Raw genomic sequence first — 23,986 nt, 5'->3', positions numbered from 1 at the left:
GAAAATTAAGAATGAACTTTCCCAGAATCCCTGATCTTAGAGTCCCTAACTTAAGTCCCATGCCCATTTATGAACCACCAACCACCAAAGGAAATTGATTACCTCCAGGCATGTGGTTCTCATAAGAAAGACACTAAGGGAGAAAGCAATAGTGTCCCCAGTAGGCGTTATGAAGAAATGACAGCAAAGCCCACCAGGAATTCCTAATGGAAAGAATAGCTGCTCATCATTATACTAATGTCAGATCTTGAAAAGCTTTTAGAAATAATCTATTCTAGCCAGGCGCAGTGGCTCATACCTGTAATCCCAGCTCTTCGGGAGGCTGTGGCTGGTGGATCACCTGAGGTCAGGAGTTCGAGACCAGCCTGGCCAACATAGTGATACCCTGTCTTTACTAAAAATACAAAAAAAAAAAAAAAAAGGTGGGCATGATGGTGGGCACCTGTAATCTCAGCTACTAAGGATGCTGAGGCAGGGGAAATAGCTTGAACCTGGGAGGCAGAGGTTGCAGTGAGTTGAGACTGCTCCATTGCACTCCAGCCTGGGCAACAAGATCAAAACTCCAACAAAAATAAAAAAATAAAAAAAATAATAATCTATTCAAATTTTGCAGTTTATAGGAAAGGAACTCAAGACAACAAATAAATTGAGTTTCCCAAGTTGCACAGCCGAAGGTGGCACAGCTATGACTCTGACTTAGGTGTTATTTCAAATCCATTGTGCTTTCAACACCAGGTTATTATTTATTTCATTCTGACTAATAAAAACAAAACCAAGGCATATAATTCTAATTGTTTTTTCATTGCTTTGGGATTCCAGCTGCTGGTGGGTACCATAACTTGTAGAGGGGAAAGGTAAATGCAGTTTATGTGATATAACTTATTTACAATACCCTTTAGTTTATTTTGAGGATATAGATTACCTTTCAGCATCCTGGTCTTGTGTAGCTGTTTTTTTTTCCTTATCAATAAAATTTTAAAAGAGCAACCAATGTTCCGAAAAGAACTATAGTACTTGGGGAGCAAAACTGTATTAATTTGTGATGGCTGTTGTTTCATAGCATAACCTTCTGTATCTTATCGAACCAGGTTTTATTGTGAGTGGATTATTTGGCTTTTATTGTTTAGTTGTGCAAAACTTTACAATTATTAGAAAGAAATTGCTGATTTGAAGCTTGTGCTTAATGGGTTATTTAATTGAACAATATTTGCAGTGAATCCTGGGATAACACTTATTTTACTAATCAACTCTACATTTAGAAGGGCTTATACTTAATTATTCCAAAAACAGCTGCATACAGTTTAGTGGGCTTTTTTGGGTCCATGTCCTTGAAACAATTTTCTGGGATGAAGAGATTCCAGTGAGAAACCTCGCTGGTATTCTGTTTCAGGCCAGCAACTCAGTCTTTAAGGTAAATCTTTAAAGTCCAATCCTTAATGTAAAACATCAGTCACTGAGCTGGCAGACCAAGCATTTTCATCTGGCCTGTGACTGCAGATCTCTTCCATTGTGATCTGTGTGTGAGAGATTTTAGTGTTTCCATACAAAGACATGCAAATCTTTTGGAGACATAGTCCCATCAACTGTGTTTCTCAAATTCCCACAAGTAGGTTTTTGTCTTCATAGGAAAACAATTCTAATGTTTTAATAAAGTGTCCAGCTTGTGCATATATTAAACCAGAAAACCTAAACATTCCTTTTTTTTTTTTGAAACGGGGTCTTGCTCTGTCGCCCAGGCTGGAGTGCACTGGCTCGATCTCCGCTTACTGCAACCTCTGCCTCTCAGGTTCAAGCGATTCTCCTGCCTCAGCCTCCTGAGTCACTGGGATTTACAGGCATGTGCCACCACTCCTGGCTAATTTTTGTACTTTTAGTAGAGACAGGGTTTTGCCATGTTGCCCAGGCTGGTCTCGACCTCCTGACCTCAGGTGATCTGCCCACCTCGGCCTCCCAAAGTGCTGGGATTACAGGCATAAGGCACTGTGCCCAGCCAGCATTTCTTTCTTATCCCCTTAGTGGTTTTCCAATGAGTAATGTTACCATTTCTAAATATTTGATGAAGGTGATAAAGTGGATTAGTCCTCCACACTTCAGTGACTTGTGGATTTACTCCCAGTTGGGAGCATTTCTGTCCTAGGAATATCAAAATCAGTGACCTTTTGGATGTCGATTTGTTTCTCCATCTGTCCCACAGTAAAGATGTGAGAAATTGGGCTGATAGTATTGAGCTATGTTTTACCTCCTTTTAGGTGTCTATATGTTGATTCCCATATATTGAACTTCTTTGGCAAATTTTTTTATATGCTACCTCTCTTCACGAGAGTGCAGATAGCTCACAAGTGAAGGATGCAATAATAAACCTTAAGATTTGTGGCTCATTTCCTGCCCCCTTTTTCAGTATATAGTTTCTCATAGTTCCTTCTAATATTCTAGTTTTTTTCCCACCCAAACAAAATTGTCTATGTTTTTCTAGCCAAGTAATGTTAATTCAGTTACAGTGGTACACACTGGAAAAAAAGTAATGTTATAGGAAAATGTGTTTCATTTTCTGAATTTTTGTCAGCTTTGTCATAAGGGGAGTTGGACCAGCATAGCCTATATTAAGAACAACCAGCATAGCCTATATTAAGAACAATCTATGAAATAATCTTTTATACTTGTCAATAATCAAATTAGAGCTTGAAGGAAACAGATGTAGTCTTAATAACTTTCAGAATCATGTCACCTGTTTAAATTAAAGGGAACTTTAACCAAGTAGGTGGGTTGTTAACTCGAGGCATTGTTATAAATCCTGATTTTACGTAATTATTTTTGGGCCTTTTATTTTTGTGTAGGTCGATGGGAAGAATGGCTGTTAGCCTATCTGCATAAGGTCTATGTTGTCTGCATATTATCCTTTCTTAACTTAAATCTAATTTTTATATACAACATACAAGACATGAATTTTATTTGTTTAATTTAAATTTTCTTTTAAATTTTACTTCCTGTTCAGGTTATTTCTTGTCCTTTGCTCAGAGACTGATGGCTTACTCTCTGTATTTGAACCCCTAGTTCTCTTGGTCTCAACCCTGGATGTGCACTTCCTTTCTTTGTCTGTCTAGTATTTAGGTTTCTAATATGGATCATTCTCGTGGCCACCACACTTCACACCAAGCTCAAAGATAACCATCCCAGATTATAATCCTTGAGCCCAGTGAGGCATTTCAGGTTCTAAAAGTCACCTGTACTGACCCATCTTGTCTTCCCCTTAATTATAACGGAAGCCTGAGATCATGTCTTACCCCAACAATGAAGTCTACTGTAATCCAATGAAAATGTTGAAAAAAACTTATTGGGAGCACGAACTGGTGGCCTGGGAATAGGACCAGCTCACAGACAAGTTTTATTTAGCCAGACATGTATTTTAGAAAAATCTGAGTGTGTTCAGACAGAACAGGGACTCTCAGGTTTGAGTACGTGTTCCTGACACTCAGGTGTCCTAAATCACACTACATTAACATTACCCGTTTGTCCCTAAACGTATTTGACATTGTGACAGTGAAGACTGGCTTTGACCATCCAATTATTTTAGGTTACCCCTATTGTGATTTTATTTTTTTTAAGAAAATGCATCCTTCTATCATTTCTAAACTGAGATTTTGTGGGTGCTATGATGTCCTATCTGCTTAACATATTTGACATTGTTTTATTCTTGGTGATGATCCAAAGGCAAACATGAGTGACTAGAAGTAAGACCTCTGCAGTATCCTGAAGGTATGAGCAGCTCTAACACACTGAAGACTGTGACCATGATGAGCTACTATTTGAGACTCTGGTGAATATGCTTCTGGGTGGATTTAGGCAGTCCTTTGTGGCATGAATGTTCCTTCCATCTTTTTAAAGGACAATGCAAAATGTATTCCTTTATATTTGATTATTTTGGTGTTTTATTAGTTATGATCAGGCTTGGTTACAAGCGATTAAAAAACAAGAATAACAGTGCTCCTTAAAAACTGATCAAATGTTTATTTAACTCTCACTTAAGAGGCTAAGGAGGTGATCCAGGGCTGGAATGAGCTCAGGCTCCTTCTAATTGGCTGCTTCATACACCATCCTTAAGGCTTTCCCGATGTGATCCACATGGCTGCTTTAGTTCCAGCCATCACGTTCACATTCCAGCCAGAAGAAAGGAAAATAAGTCAAGAAAGGGCACATCCCCACCTTCTAAGGACTCATGCCAGAAATTTCACGCACACATATCTCCGTTTATACCCCTTTGTCTACAGTTTAGTCATCTGGCCATAACCACACACAAGAAAAGTTGGAAAGTAGGATTCTTCTTGTGGACAAGTGCATAGCTAAATACAGGAGGTTCAATTATTATAGAAGAAAAAGAAAATGGATATCGAGGAGCAGTTAACAATCTCTAATTTCAATATACATAACAGAATCATTATTTCAATAATTTAATTTTTCATCGTTTATGCAACCATCACAAAGATATTTGTTTTCTGCCCAGAAAAAATAAATGCACATACCCGAACACACCCAACATGTCTGAATTCAAAGGTGAAAAAGCCCTAGCTCCCAGATGTATTATTTACTTTAATAATATCTATGATTATTATAAATGAAAAACCTTTGCTATGGATGTTTTAAATGCTAAAATATTTTACATTGAGTGCCTATGGCCATTTTAGTTTACTGGAATAATCTAATATATGATGGATTTATATGTTAAATTTTTCCATGAGCAATGACTATAAGTGCAGCAAATAAGCAATTCTGAAAAAAAAAAATGAGAAAGGATGGCCCAACACATGAGCTTCTCATGGAAAATTAATTAGGTGCTCACGGCTCACTAGACCTCCTGGGAGCCACCCCAAGAGGAGTTTCAGAGAGCCAAAGAAGTGGCATAAATAAACCATGGTGAGCCACTTGCAGAATTAGAGACGTGGCTAAAAGGTTATGTGCCATCAAAGAGCTGGTCAAGAGGCCTGAAGGAAGGCCATCTCTGATGGAAGATAGAAGTTGGCAGCTGACTGCTGTGGCCAAAGCAGCTGCCGACAGATGGTGAGAACAGAGAGTCGTCCTGCAAAGCTTCAATGTGGTGTCTGGGGAGCACTGATATGGAGCCTTTTTAAGCGCTTGCTGGAAAAAGAGGTGACCCCGCTCAGCTGTTTGGGGCCACGAGCCTTTAGGATGTTAGCTTTGGCAGCAAAGACCCCATCTGCAGAGTTTCCATTTCAAGACACTTGCAGAGGGCCCAGTGCCTGCATCTGCATTTATCCAAAGGGAGCCTGCAGGGTTCTCTCTACCTGGGGACTTGGAAGCTCTTGCAGAGAGCACTTAATTGTCCTTCCATATGAGGTCAAGGAGAGAACTGTGACCCCTGGTCCTTGATGTCTCCCACGCAGCTTTGGTATCTCCATACAAGCGATAGCTGTCACCCTGTGAATAGCGATGGAACCTGAGGATTGGGCTTCACTCAGGAGCAACTGAACCAACATCTGCTCCTCCAGGAGAAGTTCCTCATCATCAATCTGAGGGATGAGAGAATAAATAGAACACAGAAGGGCTCCTGAGTGCTCAGAAAATAAGGAGGGAACTCTCAAAAGTCATTGGCGAAGTGGAATGAGGCTAGAAGCCCATATTCTCAAAAAATGAAGAAGAAAAAATATGAAAAGAGAGATGACATCAGGGCAAACCCCAAAAATCCAGAAACAAGAGAGTGAATGTACAAACATCAATGACCAGACCATATATAAAAACAGAACTACAACCCACAGCCTGCAGCAACCTGCCCTGGAGACTATCCCACCTCTATGTAGCCAGCCAGGAAGCCAGTATGCTACTTATAAGTCAGACTTGTAGAAAGTAAGTTCTTATCTCTCATAACAACTCAGGAAGTCAAGCAATAACTTCTATAACAATTGTCAAAAATGGCCAGGACTTGATCAATAAATTACAGCTTCCTTAATTTTTGTCCATCCTTCCAATTTAGGACCAACTGGAAAAAGCAAAATATACTCCCTAACCAATCAAATGGGATTCCCATTTCTAGTGAGCCACCTCCAGCTTCCTCATGCCAACAGCCTCTAATCAGCGCACACTGGAACCTTCCCTTTCTGCCACTCTAAAACTTTCCCACTCCTCTGCCTGCCTTTGGATTTCTGCCAAAATGCAAGTGATGGTGACTAACTGTCTTGCAAGCTCTGGATAAATAGTTTTCTGGTTCTCATTTGGTTGGTCTTCATTTATTTCTGCAGAAACTATGCATCAGCTCTCAGTCCAAACATATCATTATTTGTTACCTTATCCTCCTGCCCAGGAGGCCTTCTTCTCCCTTCCCACCTATCCACATCATACCCTTTCTTCCAAACCCCACTGCCTCCAAAACCCTACCCCAGAGAGTGGCGACTAATCTGACACTTTTGGTCCACAGTGGTTGGTGATTCCTGTCACCTCCTGAAGGCCACTGGCATTCTATATCTCTAGAGTGCATTTTGGGGCTTGAATTATTTGTGTTACTGGTTGTCTTACTGTCTAATTCAGATGTGTTTCAATGTCTTCCCACAAAACCCTGAGCATTTACTAAGGTGTCTCTCTCAGCAGTGTTACTCAAAGGGGGTCCACCGAGGCAACGTCAGCATTCCCTTGGGATGTTTCAGAAATGCTTATGAACTGGACCCTGCTCCCAATCTGTCTAATCAGAAAGCCTCTAGAGGATTGTGGTACACATTGGTTTATTTTTGAGAGGCCCTGCAGCCTCTGGCATGAATCAGTTCATAGGTCCTAGGAAGTATTCAGTGAATACTCACAGAACAGAATTGATTACTTCCTTTAAATGAACCAAAGCTTCACTGCCTTTTGTTTCAAGGACTGAACACATGAAACTGAATGAAATTTCTCTGGCCTGAGAACAAAAGTAAAAAACATATTGAAACACAGCTCCTCCCAACACATTCAGCCATCACACACTTAGACACTTCAAAGAATAGAGATTTTTATGGCGTGTGAAGAGTGAGTTAAGTACTAGCAAATTCTCAGATTAACAATAGTGCCGAAGAAGCTGCCTACTAGATGGTAGTTTTTTTTTAAAAAAAAAAAAAAAAAAGGAAGCTAATGACCATGGAGAGGGCTGGTTCCTAACCAGGAGCTGCATCAAAAGCCAGACACTCAGATGCATGAAGAAGTCTCAGGTACCTGGGAGGGAAGGGAGTGCAACGCAGTCAGGAAATGGAGTAGTGCCAAGTATCAAGGCAAAACTGCCTGCAGCAAAGTCTTTTTCTTTCTCCCCAAGTGTGGCTGTGTATGCAAAACCTGGGCTCTGTTAACAGTTGGAGCCAATTGGAGAAGTGAAGCATGTAAAATCATGTTGAGGGGGAGTCTTGCATGCGGTTTGTGCAGGGTGTGTAGCTATAATCACTACTGAAAGAAAATTAGCTGCCCTAGTCAGATCCTGGATACCTCTAATAGCTTCGGTTTAAGGAAGTAAGGCCAGATGACTGGGTTTTTTTTTATTATTATTATTTTTCAGAAAACACACGAAGTTGGCAAGAGAAAGGACATCTGAAATTCATGAAAATGATCGCAGCACTGGCCTTGCATGTAGACCCCTGGCAACCAGCAACTCTGCAAACACTGTCACTTTCCCATCACTGTGTTTTCTAAGTTGTCTGTGGGTCTCTTCAGTAATGGGGGCTGCAAAGAGGGTTTGAGGACAGCCAGTGAGTCACTTGCCGGCTTTGCTACAGCATCCAGAGACGATCTGAAACAAAGTCAGGCTGCTGCTGCTAAGTGAGAAGAAAGATAGCCTTTGGGGTCAGCAGGCCCCTTATCATAAACTACTAAATAAGCATGTTTCATACAAACAACAGCCTTCATTTTAAACAGGCCTTACCTCCACTGCACAGACTCCATATGCTTCTTAAGAATCAAACTTAAACTGGAAGATAAAGTCTGAGGTTTGGGATTGGCGTTGTTGTGTATGCTGTCTCACTGATGTGAACTACTGATAATAAATCCAAAGAAAAGCAAGTATATTTAGTCCAAAAATACCTTCATCTCCTTTCTAAAAACAAAACGTGATTAAAATCCCACACAAAGAGGTGAGCCTGCCTGCAGACCGGAAGGCTGGTAAATACATTAACGACGCCTTAAAATCTGAGTCTTATCATGCCTTGGCAATTAGACCAGACAGTATAGAATGAAGAACTAAAAGCCACTTATGGGCCCCTGGGCCATAGATTTCATAAAAAATTAATGCTGAGTGAAATAGAAACCATCTGAACTACAGCTGGCAAACATGGGCAGGGCTTTGATCGCCAAGGCCCAGCCACAAAGAGCATTTTCGGTTATTGTTTGTTCGACTGGGACTTTCTTCTGTCATATTTCCTGCCTATGCTGAAAGGCATTTTGAGACTAGAGAAGAAGTGGTGGGAAGTGAGGGTTGAAATAAAGATGGTAGTTGGCTGTTGTATTTAGAATAAATGGGCAGTTCTAACCTGCTATGGTTAACAACCCTGGTCCAGAGAACATGAGTAAGGGTCCACAGGGCAGAGCCACTGCAAGGCACTCGTGAGGTAGAAGAACCAAGGGGCAAGGTGTCCAAGACGGATGTTCAATGTTGCTCTTCCCTTCACCGAGAAGCTTAGGGGCTGACCGTAAGTCTTTTGTGGGAAAGGACCTCTCTCTTGCTCCCTGCTAAATCCCTTGCAGCACATAACAGAGTCCCTGACCCATATGAGGGTCCCATAAAAACTATTCTGTTGACAGACCAGAGTGGTAGAGTCACCCCACCTACAGGGGTGGTCTCCAATAGGTACCAGCTAGCTGCCACATTCTAATGTCTCCATCCCCTGCACCAGAAGACCTGTGCCTACACTGCTCAGAGGGTGAAGAGAAATCCAATCATGTCTTCCAGGAGCACCATGGGCCCAGCTCTAAGAGAGATCTTGGAATGTGTAGATTTGAAGGGAAATTTTGAGTAAGAGAAAGATAGGAGTTTGGTGAAGGTGTACTTTAGCCAAGACAATGGACTTGGTTTTAAAAATGTCTGTTTGAGTCTGAAATCCGTAATGTGCCAGGTGTGTGATTATGAGCAAGCCCCTTTGCCTCTCCAAGCCTCAGTTCCCTTGTATGAATAAAGCATTTTAGGGAGCACAAATCATTCTTTACACTTGCAGTTATTTAGTGCTCCCTTTTATGTGGCTCTCAGCCTCGGAAGCCAAAGTTTAAGTGAGTGGCTGACTGTTTAAGATAAAGGTGAAATAAAAACCAGTGGTGCATATACAATTCACTAAAAACTTTTACTTTCTTTTTTTGTCAGCAACCCTATTGCTTTCACTGACATAAGAGATTCCACTGACTTTAATTCATTAATTAACTTGTATTTTTGTACATATATTATATGCCAGATTAGGTCCACAAGGAACATATTTGTTATAGGAGCAAAACACAGAATATTTTGAAGTCTATTAAATCGTGGAAACAGACTTGTTGACGAAATTCCAAAACACTAGCTTTTAATATAGTTTCCCCTTCTTGACCGCAGGCCTTAAAGATAGATACAATTTCCTACTCATCACAAAGTCTGTCAATAATAGATAGATAAATATTACCATATTAATTATATTGCTATATATTACAGCATATTCAATATTAGTGTTGTTTTATTATTATAAACAGTAGGTTAGATAAATATTTATTAGATGAATGTGTCTCAGTTATCTATTGCGATGTAACACACTATCCCAAATCTTAGTGGATTAAAATAACAGCCACTTTGTTTCATTGCTCACAATTTTATGATTTTGGCAGGGCTCAGCAGGGCAGTTTCTCTCTGCTCCATGCACCATCAGCTGCAGCTCCTTGACTGGGGCCAGAGGATCCACTTGCCAGGTGGCACACTCGCGTCCTCACTCGTGCTGCAGGTTGGCAGAGATGGCTGATGCCTGGGCTCCGGTAGGATTATAAGGCAGCTGGACTCCTCTCCCTCCCTGCACATTCTCATGTCCCCACCGCTCCATGTGGCCTCCCTGTATGGTTTCTCCATGTTAGCTGGACTCCAGGAGTGTAGCTAGACTTCTTAATGTTGGTTAAGGGTTCTAAAAGCATGAAAAGGCAGCTGTTAGGACATCATATAGCTTAGGTGGAGAACTGGCATAGGGCCACTTCCACTGCACCCTGTTGGTTGAAGCCAGATTCACTGTGGAAGGGGACTACGCATGGCTGGGAATACCGGGAGGCATGGATGGTTGATCCATCCTTGGAAACTAGCTAATCCCGAATGAATAAATGAACACAATCATTAAAGAACCCTTCAGGTTTGAGGGTGAATGTTTAAGAAAGTACTACATAAAGCCATACCTAGCTATAATATGTGTGTGTGTGTATATATATATATAGCATATATATATAGCAGATATATACACATACACACACACATATGTGTGTATATATATGTGTTTGTGTATATATATGTGTGTGTGTGTATACACACATATATATATGTAATGGTATCCCAGGAGGTTGCATACAAGGTGAAAATATAGTAGAGAAATACATGGACATAGGCCATGTCCAATTCCATAAAACACAATATAACATCATATCACACAGTTAAGCTTATAAAACATTATTGATTCTGTTTCCCAGAACAGAAAGTTTTCATAGGCTTTATGATCAAGAAATCAGATGGAACAATCAGAAGGAGTTTGAATAATCAGGGACAATGGACTTTATTAAGTCATGGCTGTTAGAAGACTTCTTTTTGGCTTTTCGAAGAATTCTAGATCATTATCACTCATAGAAGCCAGCAGGAGAATCTTGGACCACTAAAATCCCCTTATAAAATTTCATATATTTTTGGGCATCTGTGCTGTCTTTTTCAGAACATAGGCATAAGGAACTCTTCTGGGTAAGTTACATTGTCTATATTTATTAATACACACATGCACACACACACGTATATATAAACAACTTTTGTTTAAGTTAAAACTGCATTGTGGGAAATATTTTTAGTGAATCATGATATATGTCCATATGATAGAGTTAGTATTTCTGATGCTATTTTAACCACTTATAGTTACCATTGTGAGAGGAGAAATGCATTAACAAGAAACACTTTCACAGGAAGGGCTCTGGCACAGTTATCTGAAACTTCACTGCAGAAATTGCTGAGGGAGCATCAAAGAAAGGAGAACTTGCCCCTTTCTTTGGCTGTTTTAGCACCCACACGTGCGATTATGCAATGGCCTTTGGCTTTCCTTAGAAATTCATAGATCATTATCCAGAAGTTCTGCTGTTAGGAAGACTCCAGCCGACATCATGTCCCTTCCATTTCTGGCCTTGTGTTAGTGCTTCACCTCATCAGCAAGAAGGTGCAGTTGTGCGACTACAACAGAGGGCAGCGGCACTCTTGGGCAAGGGTCTGCCATAGACAAGGGCACCCTGCAGACCCATAGCCACAGACCTCATTAGAAGAGTTTGGTGAGATGCCCGTGGGTCTGCCCAGGAAGCCTACCTGGATGTGGGCTTCCAGAAAGAACTGGCAACATGTGGAAGCTGGTGCCTTCACTGGCAACCGTGGGGAAGCTGGTCCCTTCACTTGGCATATATCAAATAAAATCATTCTCTGACCCACTCCGCAGACATCTTTCTTATATAGCTTAAAAATGGAAGGCTTTGGCTGGGCGCGGTGGCTCACGCCTATAATCCCAGCACTTTCGGAGGCTGAGGCGAGCGGATCACGAGGTCAGGAGATCGAGACCATCCTGGCTAACATGGTGAAACCCCGTCTCTACTAAAAATACAAAAATTAGCCGGGCATGGTGGCGGGCACCTGTAATCCCAGCTACTCAGGAGGCTGAGGCAGGAGAATGGCGTGAACCTGGGAGGCAGAGCTTGCAGTGAGCTGAGATCACGCCACTGCACTCCTGCCTGGATGACAGAGCAAGAGAAATAGACCCTTACATATACATATCCTCACATATACAACCACAACCAGCCAATTATAAATCTCACCCCTTGACAAGCATGAATTGCACATGAAGCTCTTGAAGAGCTTCTAGACTGAAAATACTGCAATAAATGCTGCTAATGGCCTCTTCAAATTATCCAAAATTATTAGCAACTTAAATATTCACTTCCCTGATATGAGGATGATAATGAGAAAATACAGATAATAACTATTACAAAAAGTTAAAATATTCATCATGGATGAGTGAAGGTTGTCCAGTGCACACATACCATTACTGGTAATATTTATTTAGAGCTAGCTTCTTGCCAGGGACTGTACAAACCTTTTTATAGGTATTCTCTTCTTTGATCTTCATAATCTTGTGAGGTATATATTATTAGGATCACCATTTTACAGGTGAGGTTAAGTAATGTGCCCAAGGTTACATAGATAGTAGATTCTAACTCCAGCTGCCATATTACTCTTGGGAACACTCCAAAGCTCCTACTGTACTTGTACACACACATGCACACATATGTGCATACACATTTAGTCAGCATTCTGATAGTTTTACTGAAGCAAGCATTGTTTTTATAGCATCCTCATTATCTGGTGTTGGTTGTGGTTTTCAATTGCCACTACTCTTTAAATTAATAGCTTTGTAATAAGTTTGTGGACTTACTATTAGGTTTCACTTTCATTGATTATTTTGTTCATACACATTGCTGTATTATTTTAATTACTAATTTTTTCATAATGTTTTGTTATCATTGAATTTTTCCTCTGGCAAAGTGAGATACTTGGGATGGGTGGATGTGGGGTCTCTTGCTTCACTTAAGGAAAAGTATTGAATTAAACCATGCATGCATCTGTGTCATATGCAGTGAGGCTGGCATGACTGATGTCTCTCCCCGCTGTGGGTGTTTCTAGCATTTTTTATGAAATTTTCTTTTTTTATGAATTTTTCATTTTTTATGAAATTTCTTTCCTTTAAACTTGAAAAATCATTATCTGTTACAGATCTACTTCTAGTTGACCCTTCGTCATGTTTTATAAAGTCTTTTCAAGTTTAAAAATCTCTTGGAGTCTCCTTAAACTCCATCAGGACTCTGGAGGAGTTAGGAAGCCAGTGGAGAAAGTTTTCTGGAGCTAAACCCTCAGTGCTTCCTCAGTCCTTCCCTTCCACCTGCATACTCACTCATATGCACGGCACACTTGCTCACACAGATGTGCACACACTCACAAACAGACACATACACTCACATAGACAATGCGTACACACAGAGGCATACATACTCAGAAATACCCATACACACAGATACTCAGACACACTCAGTCGCTCACACAGATGTGTGCACAGTCACATGCAGACAGACATATACACTCACAAATATATAGCCAGACACACACAGACACACATACTCACAGGGAGTTATTTAATGGAAACAGAGTTTCAGTTTTGCAAGACAGAAACATTCTGGAGATGGGTCATACAATACCATGAATAGCCTTAACACTACTGAATTGTATACTGAAAAATGGTTAAGATTATAAATTTTATGTGTATTTTACCACAATTAAAAATTTTTTTTAAGACAGAGATATTTACTGTAAGAAGGTGGGTACATTATTTAAATCTTTCTTTCCTAAGGTGAGAACAGCTTTCTTCCATTTGCCTGCCATGAGGTGAGGCAGCCCCCAGCAATCCATCACTGCTCCTCGGGAAGGTAGATTACAGGTGATCGTAGATCCCTGGCAAGAGTGGGCTATGCCCAGGGAAGCCAAAGCAAAGAGAAAACTCCTGCCATCTGGAGCTGTCCCTGGCATGGGTTTTCATCTTTCCTGAAAGAAGAAGGAAAAGAGGCTGTGGGAGACACGGTCCTGTCTTAGATCCCACGCCCTATTGTGGTGGCAACTGTGATGATGCTTTATAAATTCCTTTTAAAATGTCATTGCCAGACTTTGTGAAAACTCTCGTGAGGCTTTGAAAAATATGTGAATGGATACAGAGGGCCGCTTGCCTTCCCCCACTGCTCACTACTGTGGCTAGAACCTGACTACAAACTGCCCACCCAGCCTCCCTTCCATCCTCTCCCCCAGGACACTTCCATCTGGAGTGGAAAGTTTTCTCCAGCTCCTACAGGATGAAGGGCAGTGCAGGAGAAAGACTCTCCCAAGAGACGAACTTGGGTCATTCATGTCAGAGGGTCTGGCATCTTTGAACAAGGCCAGTTGTTATTTATGTATCTACTCACCTCCCTCTGGAATTACATCTATAACCAACAAAATCCAGGTCTTGTTCAGCTGGAAAAAACCAGCAGCGTCCAGACATGACTGGGTTTTTTGTTTGTTTGTTTGAGATGTGAAGTTTTGCATGTAAATCAAATAGAGTTTGCCAGAAAATTCATTGCCTGAACAAATACGGTCTGCTCCTTGGGTATTGCCAAGTAGGAGAAAGATGGTTTGTCTGGAGAGACTGCAGAGAAAAGTGTCAATACCATAGAAATGAAAACTCAGAATTAAAGGATCAAGGTAAGGGGATCCGGAATCCCTCCTCCCACGTATTTTCTGTTTACTCACAACTCCCAAAGTTTACTACATATTTCTGACAGACGCCGGGATCCCAGAGTGATGTGTTTAGGAATTTTTACCCTGCTTCTTGGGGAGGCAATGGGGTGAGCCCTTCAGCTTCAGAAGAGTGAGAAGGTATGCCAAGGCCCGTGCAGCCAGAGGGAGTTCACGTCTCCTTGGAGGTCTCATGCTGAGCTGGTAAGGCCAAGAAAGTAGGGGCAGAACTGGATTACCCTTGTGACGTTCTCATTGGAGTCTCCTCGTGCTCCAGGCCTATTGACATCTCATGTGAGGGACTGGCCATGCCACAACGAAAGAGCACAGTGTGTTGTGGCAGTCCTGGAACTGTTTGCCCTGAGAGCCTTTCCTCACCCTTTCCCTGTATGGATGCAGAAAAGAGTTAACATAGCAAACCTGAAACTGAAACTGGCTTAGAAAGCCCTACTTGCAAGCTTGGCCCTTGTCTGGCATCTGGGAACTTGGACTTCAGGAGTCTTCCCACTGTTCCCTAACTGACAAGTGGGGCTGGCTGGGCCTAAACTGTACAAAAATTGTGGCCCATGCTTAACACCTGCTTCCTTCAGGGAGTCTGGAAAATGGCTATGAGCTAGGTAGAGGGTACCTATGTGACCAGCCCCCCATAAACACCCTGAGCACTGAGCCTCTGGTGAGCATCCCTGGCAGATGACATTACATCAGTGTTGTCACAACTCATTGCCAGGGTTGGTAGGCACAGCCCATGTGCCTTGATTAGGACAGGACCTTTGGGAGCTTCTGCCTGGTCCTCCAGACTTTGCCCAAGTGCCTTTTCTCTGCTGATTTGGATTTGTATCTTTTCGTCATGATTTATCGTGTAGTATATATAATATATGTACATTTGTATCTGATCATAGCCACGTGGGTGGCCGAGTCTAGTGAGTCCTCCTAGTGAATCACAGAACCTGGGGGTAGCCTTGGGGCCCCAGCACAGGAGTGGTGGGGCTAACTTTGCAGGCGGTATTTTCCAGAGTCCTTTGTCAACTGATTCTAGTGGAGTTCAGCAAAACGGCAGACAAGGGAGGGAGAGGGAGCGGGAAGAAAGGGACAAGCTAGGATCATTCTTCCCTCCCTCTTGACCTCAGACAGTGTTTCTTGGAATTATGGGATCTAAAGCTCCCACCAGACAGGACCACACGGTTCCAGTGCCTGACCTACCCTCAGTCCTCCCGCTACAACGACACCAACTCCTCTCTGCTGTTGCTAATTGTGGAGTTGATTCACCTTCTCCTGTTTGGTTTCTTGTCTCTTCTCTCACCTGTGTAACCAATCCCCCGCCTTAAATTCCTTCTTTTAGAAAGACCTAAAGTGGTTTTTGTTTTCCTGGATGAACCCCGTCTGTTACATGCCTTAAATATTTACATGGCTCCACTTCCATGCCAGGCAGGGGGCATTCAGAAATAAAAGACACCATCCCATCCTTAAGGACCTCAGAGCCTATGCACCTGTGGAAGTTGCATCCCTAGCACAGTTCAAGATTCACTGTGTGACCAGAAACCTTTGTTCTGATGTCTCAGCCATATAACCATGAGGAATACCCTGTAAAATGAATGGGCTTCAACCGCATTCTAGGGCTTGGTGCCTCGGACACATTTTTATCGACTTTGTTTAGCACAAGGAAAGCCATTGCATTTATGATGCTCTTGAGGTTAGTGGTTTGGGGGAGTCAGAAAGCCAACCACTGTGTGTGTATGTTCACAAAGTCAATAATTAGTCTAAGGCCAAAAGTGACACCGTGGAGGTGGTTGTGAGGGTGACAATCCTGTTCTGAATGCACAACTCAACCCCAAGTCCCAGGGGTACCTGGCATCTGCGTAACCTCATCTGAAGGGTGCAAGGGTGGCTGCTCATCCTCCAACCCCACATGGATGAGGGTATCTTGGAATTCTAGACACTCAGATTTGATGTTTGCCAGGAGAACTACCAGAATATGATCGTTAAGGATTGGGGGAGGGTTTAAAAAATACTGAGGAGACCTGAAATTGTATGAATGCTGAGGGGAAGCAGTGCTAGACATCTTTAGGGTCTTTCTCTAGCACTCAGCAAGGGATGTGGCAAAGATGGCCTTTGGATAGTTAAGTGGTCAGCAGCCTCTCTCCAGGGAACTCTGGCTGGAGTCCCTACCTTTTTGTAGTCTAGTGCAGGTACAGCCAAGGAAACAGAAAATGATCATGCAGTGTGAGGAGCACTACAACAAGGCAAACTCCTTGCAAGACAACTGGGGAGTCAGTGGAGGGAGACTGGGCAGGGAAGAAAGATGGCAGAGGAAGATGATAGGGAAGAAAGATGGAAGCCAAATGGCAGAAGCTTAGTGATGAAGAGGAGGAGAGGAGAAACAACAGTGGAAGGCGGGGAGGGTAGATTGGTGTTGGGAGAAGGTTTTTTTAAAATACTGGAGACCTCAAATTGTATGGATGCTGAGGGAAAGAGCAGTGCTAGAGGCAGGGTCCAGCTTGTATAGGGCCTTGTCAGTTTCAGCTTGCAATTTATCCAAAAAGCAAAGAGAAGTAGCCATATAAGGACTTTGTGCAAATAATTTGATTTCAGATTTTAGCCCTGAAATGTTCATTCTGACTGCACTGTAGAGAATGGACTGGAAAGGGGTACGTACACGGGTAGATTCAAGGGCTGTTTAAGAGGTAGGATAGAAAATATTTGCTCAAGGATCAGATTTGATGATTGAGGGAGAGAAACAAGGAAGCCTCAAGAATGATGCCCATGTGTCTGGTGTACCACCTGCGTGCAAAGTGATGGTATTCATTGAGGTAGGGAACTCCTGAGATGCACCAGGTTTTCCGGGAAATTGATACATCTCATGTTAGACATGATGAGCGTGTGTTGTCACTGGGATGTGACAAATGAGGATAGCCAGTAGGCACTTAGATACGGGAATCTGCAATTCTGGAAAAGATCTTGGCTAAAGACTCAGATTTGGGAGGTGTCAGGATGTAGATGGAATTTGAAAACTATGGGAGTTCCTCAGACAATCAACGAATATTGCGCTGCACTGGAGGAAACCACAGAGTGTTCAATGTCAAGGAGGCCTAGGAAAAATACCTTCAAAGACAGAGTTCAATGCTTCCAAAAGGTCAAGTAAATAAGAACTGAATCCTGTCTTTTGGCCTGAGCACAGGCCTTGGAGACCGTGACCTCCACTTTCAGTAGAATGATGAGGTGGAAGCCAGATGGCAGAAACTTAGTGATGAAGGGGAGGAGAGGAGGAGTAACAGCAGGAGTGGGGACATAGGTTGGGGGAGGTTTTTAAAAAAACACTGAAGAGACCTGAAATTGCATGAATGCTGAGAAGACACACTATTAGCAAGCAGGAGCTTGAAGCTGCAAGAGGAAGAGTAGGTAAGAGTCACAGCAAAGCCCCGGAGAACAAGGCAACGCAGAAGCCTGGTTTGGAGATGCAGAGGGAGGAGGGACCTTTCCAACTTCAGTAACAAGAAGAAAGAGGAAAAGATAGATAAGGTTGCAGGCAGGTTCATAGATTGGTAGCAGAAAATTGAGAGCATTTCTAACCAATGGCATCTTTTTTTTTTCTTCTTTATAACATTGGGAGATTGAGTGGCAGGGTCAGAAATTTGAAGACAGTAAAGAAGGTTAGAAATAGCCATGTTTGACTGGGTGCGGTGGCTCACGCCTGTAATCCCAACACTTTGGGAAGCCAAGGAGGGTGGATCACCTGAGGTCAGAAGTTCGAGACCAGCCTGGCCAACATGGTAAAGCCCCATCTCTACTAAAAATACCAAAATTAGGCGGGCATGGTGGCATGCACCTGTAGTTCCAGCTACTTGGGAGGCTGAGGCAGAAGAATCACTTGAACCCGGGAGGTGGAGGTTGCACTCCAGCCTTTGCAACAGAGCAAGACTTCATCTGAAAGATAGAAAGATGAAAGAAAGAAAGAAAAAGAAAGAAAGAGTAACAGAAAAAAATTAAAATTTTAGGGGGAAAATTTTCTAATTTTTGAACATGCACTAAAATGATTTTCAGAGAAAACCAAGTGTTATTTTCTAATCTGCATGGCATTATTAAAGATGTTTACTCATCTTCCTTGGGGCTAGGCATCCCATTCCTGCAGGAAGTCTTGTGGTTAGGCGGTGGCTGTGGCTCTGGGATGATTCAGGAATGCAGACCATGCCTTATTTGCACAGGAGGGACACGTTGCTCTCACTGCATGCATGGTCACAACTGTCTGTGTGACCTGTCTGTGGGAGGGCAGACCCCGCTCCTGCCAAGCCACAGCAGCAGCTGACCTGCCAGGCAAAAGCATTCCTTTGTAAAGGAAACCCTCCCAGACCCTCTGACCAAAGGGGACGGGTGGGGACTTCCTGGCACTGCAGGGCCCCTCGCCTGGTACTCCCAGCAACTGGTGCGGGGGGTGGGGGGGAGGGCAGATCTAGGGGTGGGGATGGGGAGAAGTGGGAATGGGAAATTGGAAGTCAGAGGGGTAAGTGGGAGAGAAGGGCGCACCTGCCGGGATAACAGGCCAGATGAAGTAAATAGAAAATCATCTGAGCTCCCCTACTGGCTCCAGCTGTGGAGAAGGGGGAGGAGAAAACCCTGTGGGACAGGGGAGGAGGGTGAGGGCTCCTCTTAGGAAGTTATTTAAGAGCCAACTGTCTTGTCTTTCCCGAGTCCGTTTGAGGAAGTCCCCGAGGCGCACAGAGCAAGCCCACGCGAGGGCACCTCTGGAGGGGTGCGCCTGCAGGTAAGCCACCGCCCCTCCACCCTATGAGCCCGGGCCCGCTGCGTCCACCTTCTGCACCTCGGTTTCCTGGTTGAACCAGCAAGCGGCTTGCTCTGGGCCCTGTGGCGCCGGTCACAGGCAGCTCCACTTGCCCAATCCTGGCTTCCCGCCCCCAACTCCGCACCTGCCCAGCCCAGCTTCTAAGGGGGACTTCTCTCAGGCTCTCGAGGCAGCTCTCCTGAAGCCGTTGCTTGCTTAGAATGCCAACAAATGGGGATGGGGGAGTTGGAGGTGCTTCCCCGAGGGACAAGCCCCCTTTCCTCAGGGAGCAGATTATGGAGCTGGAACACAAAAGGTGGAGGGAGTGGGGCCAAGTGAGAACGGCCTGCTAGGCTGGAACCCCGCCGGCTTGGCTCCCCACTCCTGCGCGCCTCCCCACTCCTGCGCATCGACTGCCTCCATCCCAATTTGGAGCTGAACTCGAGCCACTTCTCCTCCTTAGACCTGCCCAGAAGCGAGGGCTCCTGCCCGCCGCACTCACCCAGCCAGGCGTGCACCTGGGGCTCCCCCCTTCTCCCCCTTAGCACTGTCTCCCGACAGCGTGCCACACTGTTCTGCACCCCTAGCAATGCCACAGCCTACCTTCGGTATTTCCCACTAGAGGATGGCTCTCTCAGCCTTCTCCCTATCATTAACCCTTTTTCTCTCTCCTCCCTCCCTTCCCCCCTCAGCTCACCAATGACTGTAAATATATTTATCTATACTTATGGATACCTATTCACACCTTATGCATCCAAACACTCCTGTCTCCTTCTCAGACCAAACACCTTAGGCGTGGTTGTCTTTTCTCCAGCATGTTGTTAGTGCTCCACGTGTCTCTGTAACCATGTCTCTACTCTGGTGGCCTCTATAATGGGGACTCTTCACCTCTTGGGGGTGTGCCTGGTTTTTGAAAATAGCCAAGTCGCCAGGAGTCATGACTGGGTAATCCAGGGGATCAAGGGGGAACCTTCACTGGGCCCAGAAACAAAGTCCCCCTTCATTTGGTCATTTGGTCAACAAGTACTTACTGGGCACTGACCGTCAGGTGTGTGTTGTTTAAACTGGCTCAGTGCCTGCACAAGCTCCAAGGGAAGGGGAAGCAGGCTTGGGGAATGGGAAATGTTGGCAACCCTGACTTCTTAAGCCTATTGATAGCCCTATTGAAAATTGCATGCCCAAACTCTCCACCTCCTTATCCTCCTCCATGTGGCTCAGTTTCCAAAGCAGTTCCTACCTCCTCACCCCTAAGTGGATTTACTTATGGCTCTTCTTGGGCTCCACCCTAACCCTATCAGACTATAATCTATCAGAGCAAACATTCTGTTTTGTTCTCTGATGTATCCCATGTACCTAGATCACAGCCTGGCATGTCATAGGCCGTCAATAAATATTGGTTGAATTAAATTGCAAATGTAAACGCTTTAGAAGACAACATTTATCTGGACATGGTTGTGTGCGTTTATTCTTAAAAGTGACTTATAATCTCATAAATCTGTATGAAATGAACATAGATACAGCACATGCATATAACAGGAAACATCTCTTGCGAAGATGCTGCTGTAGGATTATGGAGGGTGGGGGAATCCGGGTCTCCAAAAATCTTTTAATTTTTAAATTTCTTTGAATAAGCCCCTTTTCTTCTGCTTTCCATATGTTTTGACACATACAAAAATCTCCCCAAGATCCTTGGGGAACTGTATTCCATCATTAGACTAATCCTTGCTGCCACTTCTCAGTTTTTATTTATGCAAACGGCAAAATGTGTTGCTCAAGTGCTATCACACACAGATATGTCTGTTTCTCTATTTTGGAATCCTTGTCTCAAATGTTACTCACTTTACATGCCTTTTCTGTTGTCTTCTTCTTTTTTTTTTTCTGAAGGACCTTGTAAAGTCAAAAATGTCAGAAACTTCCAGGACTGCCTTTGGAGGCAGAAGAGCAGTTCCACCCAATAACTCTAATGCAGCGGAAGATGACCTGCCCACAGTGGAGCTTCAGGGCGTGGTGCCCCGGGGCGTCAACCTGCAAGGTATGAGCATATCCCCCTTCCCCACCACTCTGGGTCCAGGCACAGCCGGGCCCTGGCCCCTCTTCCCTGCAGGTAAACATTCTCTGTCTCCACTGGGGTTCCCACAAAAGGAAGCCCCCTGCCAATCTCTGGTTTTATAAAGGAAGAAAGCAAAAGCTTTCTTTTAAGTGGTTAAAGCACCAGAGACCCAGAGCCTTGTCCCAGTTCTGCCCCTTACTGACCTTGTAACCTCAGAGAAGTTGCTTTGTCTTTCTGCCTCTCAACTATTTCCTCTACAAAACCAGAGTGCTGGATTAGCTAGGGCCTCTTCCAGCCCTACTGCTCAATGCTTTAGAGAATTTTCTCTAGCTGGAATATTCCACTTCCAAAATATTGTGGCTGTTTTGATTGTCTGGCTTGCACCTCCTTCCTTCTCCCTCCTCCCTCCTCCATCCATTGCTGTGAATTTCAGAGCCGGGGAGAAGTGCCAGACTCTGACAGTAATAGAGATAGAAGCCCTCTATTTCTCTCCAGAGCAGCCTGGTGAGCTGGCAAGGCAAGCTGCTTCCCCAGCCTCTTGCCTGATCCCTAGAAACCTGTTCCGGGTACAGCAGCCGGCAGCTGACCTCCTCTCAGCCCTGTCAGTGGTGACAAGGCCCAGGTGCCAGCACTGGTTTGGTGATACAGACATCATTCCCCTGGGCCATGGCAGGGACATTCAGACTCATGTCCCCGAGTGGCATTGAGCAGCGAGTCTTTTTTGTCAATAACATTCATGCACCAAAATCTAATTTTACTCCTAAGGGTGTTCTGTGCTGGGTTTCACTGGGGATAAACACCCATTTGCTGGGATAGGTGAGCATGGTCATGCTGGAGCTGTGTGGTCGATTCCCCTCATTAGAAGGAGACCAGTGCCTGAAAGCCCAGATTGATGCAGCTCTCCATATAGCAAAGGGAAAGGGGAAGTGCAGTTTATCCAGCAAGCCAGACACCTGCCCAGGTGTTGTGGACTGGTGTCATTGTGTTACTGTCACACTAGATGATTTGATATCAAATAGTGAAATCAGGGAGGTATCCAGTACCATCCAAGTTTGGGAAAAGAAGTTCACAGAACAGAAGGGCATCTTCAGTCAGGTGGTAGAGTTTGAGGGGCTAAGACGAACTTGTAGTTCTGAAGTCTGTCTCCCAGCTGGGTGCCACTCTCTAAAACCCCACCTTGACAGCCACAGAACTGAGTTTAAGAGGACTTGCTAATCAATAAATCCTCATCCCCATGTTATAGGTTAGGAAATAGAGGCTGAAGGTAAGCAGTTGATATTCACTGCTTACCCAGTCTACGAGTCTTTTTCTTTAAGAATGCAGATAAAATGGAAAAGCCTACAGATATCAAATGATTAAGCAGGTTGCCTTTGTGTATTCCATCTTCTAGCAAAATTCCCCTGTGGCCCAAAAGACTCTGGGCCCCTGGAAAGGGGGTGTAGGCACTGGAAGAAGTGGGCAGTAAGAACAGGAGGAGTAATGACACAACCGCCCTTGCCACATGAGGAGTCAGGACACAGCCACCCTTGCCAGGATTGGGAAAAACGGGAACCTCTACAAAGGCAGTGCAGGGAAGCAGAGAGCAGAGGCAGAAGACCTGGCTTCCTGTTCCACATCTGCCACTTCTTGCTCACTCTGGGAAAGTCATATTGGTGCCCAAGCCTCAGTTTCTCCATCAGCAAAATGGAAGCAATGCCTACTTCACAGATTGTCATGAGCATCTAGTGAGCAGTGTCTGTGATCAAGTCTGACCCACAGCACGTGACCAATAAGTGTTCATTGACTGGGAATGTGCAACTTATCATATCCCAGCAAGGTCAGGAAAGCACTCCAGGGAATACTTGTTCCTATGAGGAATATGTACGACCTGTAGCCCCCATAAATCTGACATCTGAACAAAATGCTGCTAGTAAGACATTAAAACTGTCAGAGAACATGTGCAGGTAGGCCAATTAAGAAAAATAAAACCTGGGATTACTGCTTTTGTTGATTTCTGGAGGCAGAGGTGGGGAGCAGCATAACTGAATTACTCTGAAAAAATCAGTCATTATTTACTTGGCAGACATATGTGTCCACAACCCAAGTGACATTCTGGGATATCCATTAGAGGCACTGGCATAGGAATATGAATGTCCAGTGGCTGTAGAATGAATGAACAAACAGTCAATCACTTGTGAATTGAATGACTCATAGCTCTAGTGGCATTATAATTTATTATTAATAACAAGCTCTAGATTTCATACATATGCATTCATTTAATATTTTTCACAGACAAGATAAGTGTTACATGCTCTGGGGATACGGTTTCTGAAGCCCAGAATCATGACAGCAAGTCCCAGATGAGAAGGACAGGAAAAAAACTATGTGTGTGTGTGTATATATATATATATGTATATATATATATATATATATATATATGCACACACATAGCAGCACACAAACCATCTGAACAAGGAGGTCTATCTCCTGGTTACCTTTCGCATTTCAGATTTATATTTAATTGTTCTAAAAGCAGGTTTTCTGGCACTATATATGAAGTTTTCTCCAAGTCACTAAGGGACGAAATTTGCTAAGCGACTAAACCTTGGAAAGCACACTCATTTTTAAAATGCCATCTTCATGCAGTTCACCCAGTGGCCACTAGTGGCCTCTAAGA

General features: G+C 43.7%; 1 protein-coding gene across 1 annotated transcript in view; it reads left to right on the top strand.

Moving 5' to 3' along the window:
- The window catches only part of F13A1 (coagulation factor XIII A chain), a 418,063-nt gene that overhangs the window by 220,829 nt on the left and 173,248 nt on the right, over nt 1-23,986 (top strand). Inside the window, exons 3-4 of the mRNA XM_009450449.5 lie at nt 19,190-19,262; nt 21,165-21,312. Coding sequence (XP_009448724.2) covers nt 19,190-19,262; nt 21,165-21,312 — 221 coding nt within the window. The remainder of the gene's footprint in view (nt 1-19,189; nt 19,263-21,164; nt 21,313-23,986) is intronic.

The sequence above is a fragment of the Pan troglodytes genome, chromosome 5 (genome assembly GCF_028858775.2).
Source record: "Pan troglodytes isolate AG18354 chromosome 5, NHGRI_mPanTro3-v2.0_pri, whole genome shotgun sequence".
Taxonomy (NCBI): Eukaryota; Metazoa; Chordata; class Mammalia; order Primates; family Hominidae; genus Pan; species Pan troglodytes.
Note: the sequence above shows the minus strand (reverse complement) of the source record. Positions and strands in the feature narration are given on the sequence as shown.